Source organism: Ixodes scapularis, unplaced genomic scaffold (assembly GCF_016920785.2).
Source record: "Ixodes scapularis isolate PalLabHiFi unplaced genomic scaffold, ASM1692078v2 PGA_scaffold9__187_contigs__length_104089568, whole genome shotgun sequence".
Taxonomy (NCBI): domain Eukaryota; kingdom Metazoa; phylum Arthropoda; class Arachnida; order Ixodida; family Ixodidae; genus Ixodes; species Ixodes scapularis.
This window is the reverse complement of record NW_024609884.1, coordinates 41,170,129-41,182,459: the sequence shown is the minus strand read 5'-3', so window position 1 is coordinate 41,182,459 and position 12,331 is coordinate 41,170,129. Positions and strand designations below refer to the sequence as shown.

At 44.7% G+C, this 12,331-nt stretch overlaps 1 protein-coding gene across 4 annotated transcripts in view; it reads left to right on the top strand.

Moving 5' to 3' along the window:
- LOC8032154 (hemicentin-2) overlaps positions 1 to 12,331 on the top strand; it is a 132,151-nt gene that overhangs the window by 17,700 nt on the left and 102,120 nt on the right. The window contains exon 2 of one of the 4 annotated variants that reach the window (XM_040209130.2): positions 1,988 to 2,087. The exons of 2 other annotated variants lie outside the window; for them this stretch is intronic. In XM_040209130.2, coding sequence (XP_040065064.1) covers positions 2,018 to 2,087 — 70 coding nt within the window. In that variant the 5' untranslated portion in view covers positions 1,988 to 2,017. Of the gene's footprint in view, positions 1 to 1,985; positions 2,088 to 12,331 lie in introns of all 4 variants that reach the window. One more of the 4 variants, XM_040209127.1, reaches the window with a different exon arrangement.

The following is a 12,331-nucleotide window of genomic DNA, read 5'->3' as shown; positions in this document are numbered from 1 at the left end:
ACACTCGCAACTGACTCGAAAGCTCAAAAACAATAGGCTTGGCTATAGACCTTTCCAATGTTTACAAAATCACAGTCCAGCCTGCGATCTTCACAGCTCAGCACGTGCGTGTTCGTCGCTTCACGCGCCATACGCACGAACACTCAGAATGGCACCGGTCATAAACTGTTTTTTTTTTTGAAAGGTCTATAGCCGGTCCCAAAACCAGCACGCGTGACCGTTCGTGCGAGATTGTACCGGACCCTACTGACATGTGGCAGAAACTGCGTCTGACAGACTGGACGGTGTGCTAATGATCGCTTTCGAAAACATAACCACTCTTTACAAAACCGTGGCGGTCATCGTAACGTTGGCGTCATCTTTTTGTGCCTTGCGAAATCGCGATAAGTCGACCACAGTGCGAGCTGTAAGGGAGATATAGAAAAACATCTTTTGTGAAGAGGCAGACTGTTAGTCGTTTTTCTTTTGCACAAAAGCCTTTTCACAAATTCCACTTATTCAAACATGTTAAGCGCGTAAATATATATGAATTTGTCTAGAATTGCATTGATGTAATCTTGACATCAAGCATCAGAAGATTTAATAATGTGTAAAGAAAAAAGTTGATGTTTTATTACTTCCACAATATTCGCGACACAAGCAACACAAAATGCTTGTTGAGCGCCAATATATTACTTTATTTCGTGTTTTCCGTTTGATGCATTTTGATGGTTACCCGTACTGGCGCTGCAAACGAGAAAAGCAAGCATGTCACGCTGCGTATTGATCACCCTATACTATAAGCCGACAGCTCCAGCAACGCTGCGCTCGTGTCCCCCTATTGCTTAGGGGCCCTTTAACGCTGGTGCCCCTAAGCTTGGTTAAGAGCCGAGGCAGGAGTGTCAGAGTTACTACTGTCCTGCATTGTCGGCGTTCTGACCTCTCGAAGTAGGAGTCGCGATCAGGAGACGCCACAGTCAAGAATTGCGCAAAGGCGACACTGGACATTCAGCAAAAGAAAAAAAAAAAAGCGCTAGCGTGTGGAGGTGCCACAACATGTCAGCGAAGTGTCAAAGTGTCGTAGTGTCCGGTGGCCATTAGCTTACATTATGAAAGTGGCTAGGAAAGAAAGAAAAACTGAAGGGTAACGATTGTCTGAATAGATATTTTTTATTTGTTCTTTTTACGAGCGCATCGATATTACATTGATTATTTCTTGCTGGGTCACCAGACTAGCTATTTTGAAGCTATAACATACAACGCAAACGGCGATCACCACTACACTCATTGCGCAAAATAGGAGCCTTGCATCGCAGATTGGTCCATCTAATCTGTTTGGCGGCTTTGCATTGCAGTAATTAGGCATATTGATGCCGGGTTCTTTGATCGAGAACTATATTTTCGGCTCGAGAGGGGGAAAACTGGGACGGGAGGATTACGGGGAGACTCGCTACGTTCGCCAGCGCGCGTCTACCAAAATGGACGAAAAGAAAAGAAGCGTGAAAGGCTACGGGATTTAAAAATACGAAAACAAAATGAAATGTGAGTCCACATACGCGCCGCTACAAATTAACTTACCAGACATGATTATCTAATTATGCATAGCTAAAGAAAAGGGCTGTCGGAATCAAAATGAAAGGAGCAATGGATTGCAAACTCCGACCGTAGGTTACGCCGCGCTGAACTTGCACATCTCATTGTGCAAGGCAGCGCGGCGTTATTTGCGTACACGTGCCTACAACGCCAGTATTAGCCATCCAGACATCCTGTAAGGCTACTGAGTAGTGAGTTTCAGTATTGCGTAGAGCGAACGCAAGCACTGTGAGTTTGCGTTAGCGTTGTGTGCTCCACAGTGCGCGTGCCCGGGAGCCGAAACTGCGGTCTTGGAATGGCGCATCGCGACGTCGCGCATGCACAGCGTGGAGCACGCAAAGCTAACGCAAACCCACAGCGCTTGCGTCTGCTCCTATAAGGTATACTAAAACTCTCTAATAGATATTTTTCAGAGCGTGCAGCGCCGCCCGAGGCGCCGAAAAGGATGCTGGGAACGCTATGTACAATTGGTCTTAGCACACGACAGAGGCGATTTTGGAGGATACAACGTGAGGGTAAGCACTCGCTGTGGCCTCCACTGAGATTCCTTCTCGCTCTCTTCATTGCCACGTACTAGATGCTGAAAAACAAAGGGGGAAGGGGGGTGGAGGCAAGACTTTGCGTGCAGGACTTTGAGCGCAGGCCTTTTGGGATTTTCGAGAAAGCTCCATTACACGCGCAGAGATCTGAGGTGCGAGGGTGCAGACATAGCGACGTTGTTAGCTCAAATGTGGTTTTGGAGATTTGTACCTTTGTCATAGTGTAGAAAATAAAGTTGTCGCTTAACTTCCTGTTCTATGAACGCAGATTCCGCCACTAAGATATGGTAGCTTCGTAGACGCGATAGAAACCGGCGATCGATTATTCACGCATACAGCTGATTGTTAGACGTTTTTCCTTAGTGGAAATTTTCTTTCTTTGGCACATTTTGGGATTATTATAGAAAGCTACAAAAACTAAAACACTTGTTGGCAAACTGCGCGAAATATTTATGTCAGAATAATCGCTCCAAAACCCGCATTAACCTAGGTTACTCAAAATTACTCAGGTTCAAGCAGCTGGGAATGATATTTGAAAGTTGGATATTTAATATCAAGGCTTGATACCTTCAAAAGTGTGTTCTACGTGCCGATGTAAGATATACGCTCGAAAAACTGGTTTTTAAAGATGACACTAAAGGCTGCATTTTACGGAACTCACGTATTTCACTTCTCAAATAATCTGGAATACAGCGTCCTGAAATACTTCACAGAAATGAACTCATTTCTTAGCTGATTTGCGAATTTTATACTACGATGTTTGTCTTTTTTGTGTTCTTTATATACTAGAATAGAAAATAGCAATATGAAACAATACATACACTAGGCTCTCCGTCACGAGAACTACTTCCATTGAAATGATCGCCAATAAAATAGTTTCGGGAATATCTGTGACATTATGGTGCATCGAACTGCTACTTTTGGTGCCAGCACGGCGCAATAAAATATTCGCAGAGAAAACACTGCGCATCCACTGATTTACAACACTAGCGCCTTCGCGCACAGCGATAGGGTACTGAGCCTGTTAGCTTTGAAAGGTGCTGCTGCAGTACATGGGATCACGCTCCGGTGCTGCACTGAAGCACAGCAATAACGGGACAATTACGAAGCAACATACAAAGTAACCACCATCCCTCGTTAAGCTATCACGTGATACAGTGGAAGGTTGCTGCCCTATAAAAGTCCCACGATATTTTTTTTTTAGGCGGGTGTTTTGTTTTTTATACAATTAGTGACAAGAGTAAACAGTTTTAACGCAGCGCATTAAAATGGTTGCCTGTTTGCTTGCACTAAATTTGTCTCAGATACTATTATTGTTTGGTAATCTAATGTTCTTGCTTCAAACATCCCTTTTAAAGATAAAAAAAAGAACGTAGAACGCACTCGTTTCTTCCTACGCAAATGCGCAGCAACGCACTTTGTCTTGCTGTTTGCGTTTTCGTAGTCCAGAGAAAACGCTTCGAAAACGTTTTTTATGGTAGATGAAATTTGTGTCCGAATTGCGCTAGCGTGTCTAGTAGCCCTTCCTTAGCAACTAGACAAGCGTACATAGGACAGCAATTTTCGAAAATTGAGCGAGGACTCGCCAACAAGAAAACCCGAACAAAAAAATCGCAATTAACGAAGACTTTATGGCGCTGGAGTTCCGGAAGAAACAGCTCCTAGTCATGCAAGTTGTTCTCGGGCGGTTTTCCGATTAGCAAAAGCGCTACGTGAAATGCAGGTGCTGCGTGAAATCTACGTACACGACACGCGGTAGTTCAAAGGACCAACAAGCAAGAAACTAGATTAATGCGACAATGAAAGCGTTGAAATTGCGTACCACGGTTTCCTTCTAGGGCCATATGAATCATAGAGCGGGAAAATAACAAAAACAGATCAGATACAATTCGCTTTGAAATAAACCTCTATGGCACCCGCTCTCTTTTTAAATATTCAACTGTGTCTAGAGAGTTTTTCTTGGATTTTTCTGCAATACGTCGCGAACAAATTGTCGCACTATTGCAATGCCTCTGTGTGTTACAAATCTATATTAGGGACGGTATCCTCCAGATAATTTTATTGAATAAGTATATCCTCGCTCTGGCGTGATGTATGTTCGATATGAAACAGCAATGGACACCATGACTTGTCAGTAGTTTGGTTTGTTAACCAGTTCGATACTTACGAGAGATAAGTCTACTTGAAGTGGGTCAGCCTTTTTAAAATTTTACTCTTAATTTTGGTATTTGTTCTCATTAGTAGTGAGATACATGCTTAAGCCAATCGATGTTATCCTCGGTTTTCACAACCATGTAGCGTATTCAATAATTACTATTCTGTTGCATCATTTCGTTTAAATAAAAATATCTTAGTGCACTTGACGTTTTTCAGCCGTTTTTACACAGGTTCCGCAGGTTTCAAGGTGAACCCGCCACCACCACACTTGAATGGGGGTTTAAATTGAGCGTTAAAGTGAATGTGTTTATTGAAACCGCACAAAAATGTAACTGTTCGTCAGTGTCTTTAGAGCTGCGTTTTTTTTTTCTTTCAAAGTTGATTAATTATTTTACCTATCGCTTCGTATCTGAAATGAAACCAGCTGTAACCGTAACATGCGGGCCACAAGTGCGAAACTGGAGAGGCTAAACGCGAGCGCTGATTTCTTTATTTGTCCGGATATCCGAAATTAAGGTGGACATTAAAATTTAGGTATTTCACGTACGTTTCATTTTCTCGCAAATCTTGCGCGCTTCAGCGTTCCGCTTGACAAGCGCACTCATCATTGTTAAGAATGATTTGGTTAGCTGCTCGTTCGATGCCTATAGCAGTTGACGACTTCGACACGCTTCGCAGGTACTTCACTCAATATTTATTTTTCTGAGGCTAGCAGGCCAACTGCAATGCCAACAAAGTGATAGACAACAACACAAACACCGTTTTTAGCACATCTATATACTGTACATATTCGTTTTTCATGTACAGTAGATCATCATTTACATATCTGGTCTAAAAATTTGGTTTGGGAGATATTGTGGGAACATTGAAACTGGGTGCGTGGGAGAGCGGGAACACTGTGCATCAGAATAGGCGGCGTCGCTTAAGCCGAATTCACACAACGGACCGAATCGTGATTTTCGCCCGCGAACCGTTACAACATGACCGTCACATCACCGATTCCTGCGATCCACGCCTCGCCCGCAGATACGCGGACTAAAATGGCCGAGCGCCTTTTCACTCGTGGATTTTTGGCGGGTGATTGATTTGAAACGTGTTTAGTCTGGCAACACCACAACGTTTTCTTCTTTTTTTGGACCAGCAAAACAAATATGGCGCATTATCGTGTTTTGTGCGTTGGTTCGCTGATGCATTTTGTCGCTCGATTCTTGATTCCACGCGCGAAAGAACCTGCACACACTTTGCCCGGTTGACGTGAAGCAGGTTCTGCGGTACTCCTCCGCGTCCGTGTCAAGAAGCTCCCGTCAAAACGTGCCTCGCAGGCCGCGGTCATTTTTTGTACGTCCAATCAGCCTTTCACTCAGCAAGACTCTTCTTGTGGCTGCGGTGTACTGAACTGTAGCGCGCGAGCGCGGAGTGCGTGAAGGCAACTCCACACGCCCCTCCGCGAGCCCAAAACTTCCCAGGACATCGTCGCTTACGTCGAAACCTCCTCGAGCAGGACCATGCTTATGTCACTGGCACACCTTAGGTTCACAACAGCGCTTCGCGCGAAGTCTATCACGGGGTTCTTTCTTGCTCTGGACGTAGCAGCGCCACACAATGATTATTTTACGGCGATAGCTGTTATGGGCTTTTCCCACCACTGAAAATGACGCCCGTTGTTGATGTTGTAGTAGCATTTGTTGTAATTCTATTAGTTGTCGTTGTTGGTGTTATAGTTAGCAACGTAGGGTGTCCGTCGTCGATGTTGTCAAATCCTTGAGGAAGATCGCCCGCCGCCCGCAGGAAACGAACTTGATTTCGCTGCGTCCGAAGCGGAGGCGCTGAGCTACGCCACAGCGTTAATAACCCGCTCTAAACTTAAGGTTTTTGCAGAGCCTAATGCCCACTGCATGCACCGTCTCTGAAAGAAAAGAAAATATAACAAAATGCCGTCGTAGCACTGTCAATGTCAGCAACTTGTGTCGGGAGACGCACTTTCACACGTTCGGGGGAAAAAAAAAAAGAAAAAAGCGCTCGGAACAAAATGGTCAGATGTCTCTTTTGGTGCGAACGCTTTTGTTCACCCACCCCAGGATGCGTGAACGCGACGCCGATGCTGAACGACTTCGCCGTGTCGTGTCGCAGGCTCGCAGATATCGCTGCATATGTGACTCTACTCTGGATTAACGCAATACTGCTCAATTTTTTGCTCGGTGTACCAACGCGACCGTCTCGGCAAACGTCAAGTTTCGCTCTTGGAAAGCGGTGTCATACTGCGATGCTGGTAGTTTCGCGGCACTGTGGGGTCCCGAACAGGTTCGGTCCGTCCTCGCTGTCGTCTGCTCGCCGTCTTCTTCGTGTGGATGCGCTTGAAAGACGCACTACCCGCGGCCGTGTTTTCACGGAATCAATCCGTCCGCGGGAGCAGTTCGTCGTGTGAATCGCCCATTTCGTGTCATGGTGCACAACACGGACCAGCGGTGCGTACGTACGGACGGCTATATTGCACGAACCACGATCACTCGATTTTTCACCACGTCAGTCCGTGCGGCCATGCACAACCGCATCCAAGAACATGTTCCGGTCGCAAACTCAGAAATCAGCAAAAAAAAAAAAAAAGCATGACCTGAGCAAAAATTGCACTTTGCCCAGTCTGTTGTCAGCAGCCACCGTAGGCATATACGAGCTGATGAGATAATTTTAACGCCCTTTTATCAATGATTTCTGACACCACTCTGACGCAATGTTTTTTTATGAGCACGCCACGTCCCACTTAAATGATATCAGTGATACTTATTTGACTTGAACTTGGTACGCAGTTGTCTGTTAAACAAGTTGAGTGCACCTGAGCTAGGCTAAGTGTCGCCATACATTCGTTGCTAACCGCTGTTTTACGGGTCTCCGCTGGCCCAACCAGAACTATGTTGTCATTTTCAGCTGAAAATACGAATAAACAAAAATGTGTGAAATTTACCCAGTGTTTACGAGATTTTGTTTACTGCCACATGACATGGATGAACATAGTGATTCTATCTTTATAAATTAAACTGTGCATAACTCGATGAACACTGGGAACACCTTCAGTATAACACCCTATATTTACTCTGTGGAGGAAGTTCAACGCCGCTTCTGTGCAGCCTTACACGTATGACCAGTATTACGCTGCATCAGATTCGAAGCTCTCCAGGTTACCTTCTCGACGTCTAGATCATTAGTTTCAGTTATTGGTGGAAGTGTCGGCGGCATTCCTTTTAGCGCTAGGCACGCTATGCTTGAAAGCAAGCAGAAAAGAAAAAAAAAAGTTTGGTTGTGTGGTCTTACTCATGCCAAGCCGTTGCGCAAAGAAATACGCTGGTGGTTTCCTCTCTGGCTTCGATTTTCGGTTCTACTGCCGTAAGCCTTCCAGTTCTTTGTTTGTTGCCAATGAAACCTGTTCTTTGCGTTTTGTTGTCAGTGTTCTCTTTGAGAAAAGAACCATGTGCTTCGCCACAATCTCCCCGCCCTTCATGAAAGAGTATAAAAATATAAATCCAGGGAGAAAACGGAAATGTGTTATTTATGTTATTGGACGTTTCGGAGTCCCTCTAGAGGTGAAAGCATAAAAGTGATTCATTCATAAAATGCTTGGGCACAACACCGACTGCAGTTTTGTGAATGCACTGTGAATGCAAGCATAGTCGCTCAGCCCCCCCCCCCCCCCTTTCCCCTTTCTAAACGTAAATCGGATGCACATACAATGCGCGCGAAGGTGTTAAATATTGGTCATTATTAATCTATAACAAGGCCGTACATTAAAAAAAAATCCTTTTTTGAAAGGTCCTTCGACGCTCCAAGAACGCTTTCAGCTTGTGAAAAATGGTTTCGGCTCAAGCACTATCTCTCCGTAGCGCACGAGAAAGTCAACATGGCGATGAACACCTATTTTGCACAAAAAAGGAGCTTAAAAGAATTCCCAATGGGTTTTTCACGAAGAACCTTCTTAGGTGGTGCTCAAAATAACTTTTTTAGGTTAAAAAGTATGGAAAAGTCGAAGAACCCCTTAAGCCGGAGTCACACTGCTTATACATAGGGCTCGGAGTTTTCGGTTTAAACCGGTAAAAACCGACAAAAGTACGCCGAATCCATTTTCGGAAATTCGGTTTTAACCGAAAAAAGTCAGTTTGTAGGTTCGGCGTTTTCGGTTTAAACCAATAAAAACCGATAAAAGTATGTCTAATCCGTTTTCTAAAATTCGGTTTTAACCAAAAAAGGTCAGTTTTTTAGGGCCGCGTCGAGGTGGGTGGGGGAAGGGGGGGGGGGGGGGGGGCAGAGAGAGAGAGGGCTCTGCAAGGTTCGACATGTTGTGACGTCTTCGTGATTGCCCTCTTCCAAGGTTGAACATGCAACAAATGAGGCCTTGGATTGGCCCTCACGGTGCATCTGTGTCCTTTCTGTGATCGGGCTTTGTGTGCCAAGTTACCGGTTCTAAAGAAAAAGTTCGGATGTGGGCTAGTTTAAGGTTTTTCGCTACCTGCACTTCAGAGGACATCGAGGAAAGCCGTTAATACCTTTCATAACACACTCTCTCAAACTTCCCTGTGGTTAAGAACATAAATACAGTGGATTTCTTTTTCCATTGCGCTGGTTTCTGTTCGGTCATCACCTCAGACGGTCACGTTGTCAGAATGGGAAGGGGAAAAAGAAGCGCGCTGAAGATTATGCCCGCAAATTCCGCAATCCTGAGGTGCGTCTTGACGGAAGTTGTAGCGAAGACCACGTATGTAGATGTGTCGTTATTCTTTGAGTGATCACAAATATCACAGCTACAAGGATCATTCGATCCGGTGTTCGATGGTGTTTCTTCATATTCACCGAAAAGAAACGGTAAACTTTTAGGGAATAAATATACACCGAAAAAAAAACGAAAATTGACTTTTAAAACAAACACCGCAAAAAGTACGCCGAATTTCGAAAAAATAAAAACAGAAAACGCGGGACTCTACTTATACATCATACGAAAGACAGTCTACTTACAAATTTGGACGCGAGTCACCTCGAGACTCGAGCTTCGAATGCCGCGTGGCAATGAGTTGAAGGACAAAACTTGGCACGCGGCATTCGAACCACGGATATTGCGGTGACTCCTGTTTGCAGACTGTCTTTTGTATGATGGTGTGAGCAGTGTGAACCCGGCTTAAACGTTCTTTTAAGACCAGCTTTTTTAGAGTGTATATTTATAATAAGTTACCCTGTAATAAATTAAAATCTTTCAAAGCGCATCAAATGGATCACATGAAAAAAAAAAGTTTCACTTGTCTCAGCGAGGTCGTCATGCTTATACACTATTCAGCCTAATAGATTGACACGCTGTTTAACAAAAAGTCAGCGTTTACCCGCACCATATGTTGAACCTGAGCGTGCGCGGAAACAACATTTGAGTGAAAGCGTCTGCGTATACTCATTGTAGAGTTCCTGTATAGGCTCCCTACGGAAGCCAGACTTGCGTGTTCATGCATGGCATGTGGATACAGCTCCTCACGTGACTGAATTCGGCGAATAGTAGCGCCGCGCGTTCGAGGCGTGCGGCGCGCTCAAAAGCCGGGGAACGTACGCCGGGGCGCGTGCAAGTTCTACTTTGCTGCACGACACTTGATACGGCTCCTCACGTGATCGGATCTCGGCGAATAGCGGCGAGGGCGGCACGCGGCACGTGGAATCAAACGCGCAACTCTGGCTCCCGTAGGGAGCCTATACAGGAACTGTACCTCATTGCTGACAACAGCGCCATCGCCTCGGTGTGACGTCAGGGTGGCGTGTTAATGTATGAAAGGAAACACACCTTTAAAAAAAAATGAAATTCGTCTAATATGCATGAGGTTAAATGGAGATCAGTAAAAGACGAAGGTAAAATATTATAGACACGTAACCATGGATCCCGTTTAAGAACAAGTTGCTTCGCTGAACGTAATTGTGGCAAGACTGGCGACACACTATTTTTTCGATCGAACGCACCATGCAAATTGCACTTGGGTAATTTTATGAAATGAGAAACGACGAGAGGGTACAAAAAAAAAAAAGAAAGGAGAACCCATAGGAACGTCAACTGCGTCACCTCACGAGTAAACAAATCAATATGTTATTATCGTAAGTCGACGTTTCTGATATCACCAGGCGACATTCCTCGCCCGACTCTCCCGAAGCGTAATTCAGCTTCGATGTCAACTTTAAAAAGAAAAGAAAAAGGGGAAAAAAAGTGTATAAGTAGATGGGGACGGGGCAGAACCACCGTTGCCACCGTCCACAATAGGGCAACAATCACGGCTCCGTCAAATAATTTACGACTGCCCTTACCTAGACGTGAATTGGAAGCTTTGTTGGGAGAAAATTACAAGAAAGGAAAATATATGACCCTTCCCCAGTAGGCGGTCAAATTACGAGGTACGTTACTCTTGCGGCTCGAGCAACCACGTCTCACAACCTCGAAACGCCAAACAGCTAAGTTCAAAACCATCATATTATTTATTTATTTTTAAATAAAAAGGCAGAACATTGCGTTTAATGAATGTGAACCTTGCTCGAAACCTTTTGCACCCGCCAAACTAATCCATGCTTACGCTTTCTCTTTCTCAGAGCTACGAGGAACTGGACGAATTTTAGCACTATAACGTTCAAAGGATTTACGACGTTGCGCTGACGGCACTAGAACTTAGCGCTATAACAAAAGCAACAACAACGAAACGAAAAGCAAACGATAGTTCGTCAAATATGCGTCGAGGAGTCGAAGTCACGCGCCTTACAAAAAATATTTACTATGAGCGCGACAGAGATCTCTTCTGGTATTTGACACAGAGCAACGGCTAAATCAGGTCCCAACGAGGCCAGATCGTATCCGATGGGAAAGTGTACGATAAATGGTAAAACACATCAGGCATTGTCTTGAGTGTACTCAAGAACGGCTTTTTGTGCCAGTAAAGTGGATGATAGCCACATACACGAACGACTTCCAAACGTAGAAAAGCTGGGGTAATCCTCACACCAAAGGCTAACTCTCTCGAGGCTAAGAGCACACGTCCACGCGTTTCATAACAATGTCTGACAGCTATCTTGCGATGTGAACGATGATAAGGAATCTAAAACCTGGTCTATAAAACAATTTTTTGGGGAAATTTGTACATAACAAAAAAGCCACAAGCACGTTTTTATATAGAGCCTTCCATAAAAGCGCTGCAAGGACACGCTATTAAATTTTGCGTCTCCGCGAACTTCTGGTCAAATAAGAGGACAAACAATCCCCACCGTTGCACCACTCCTTGCAATGTCCATGAAATATTTAGTCACCAATTCTCTAGGTGACGTGTCGGCTAGCGAAACATTTGTTGGGAAATTTTAAATACTTCTGTTAGAAGACGAATCTTGTTTTACATGCTAAGTGGCACACTGTAAGGGCCTTCCAAAATCTTTAACTTCGTCGTTTTTTTAACACTTTAGCATTCTATAGCAATTCCAGAATAAACAAGCCCGGAAGGCCTGCAGAAACGGTGCGACCGGAAGTAGAGAAACTTTGCGTTTGTAAACACGAAAGTGTTTATACGGCGAGCAAGTGTTCTAATGGCTAATTCGGGTGGTTATTTCCCGGCAAAATATTTTGCCATATCTCCGGCAAGGGTGTTCGCGTGGTCAAAGGCTGGCGAGTGTGCGCCGTTCGGGTGGCGCTTCTCAGGTGTGTGCCGGCAATTTACCGGCACACTTTGTATCTGAGCTTCAAGAGGTCGGGCAGCTTGCCTGCCAGACTGTATCCGGTGTCGTCATATCCGAATCGGAAAAGGGAACCAAACGAAACAATGCTCGCCGATAGCAGGTTCGAGTAGAAAACGAAGCCATTGAGACAGACACCCCCCTGTGGTCCGAGAAAAGACAGGAAAAACAACGAAGATAAAGATCAAATATTTTAAAGGAAGCTTGTGCAAGATCGGTTTGCTATGGGACACAGCGTGTTATTACACCGCTGTAAAAAGAAAATGTATTGATAGTGTTGCAGCTCGACACTTGAACGCGCATTACTATTTCAAAGGGCTGGGCCAATTGAAAATGCTGAGGAT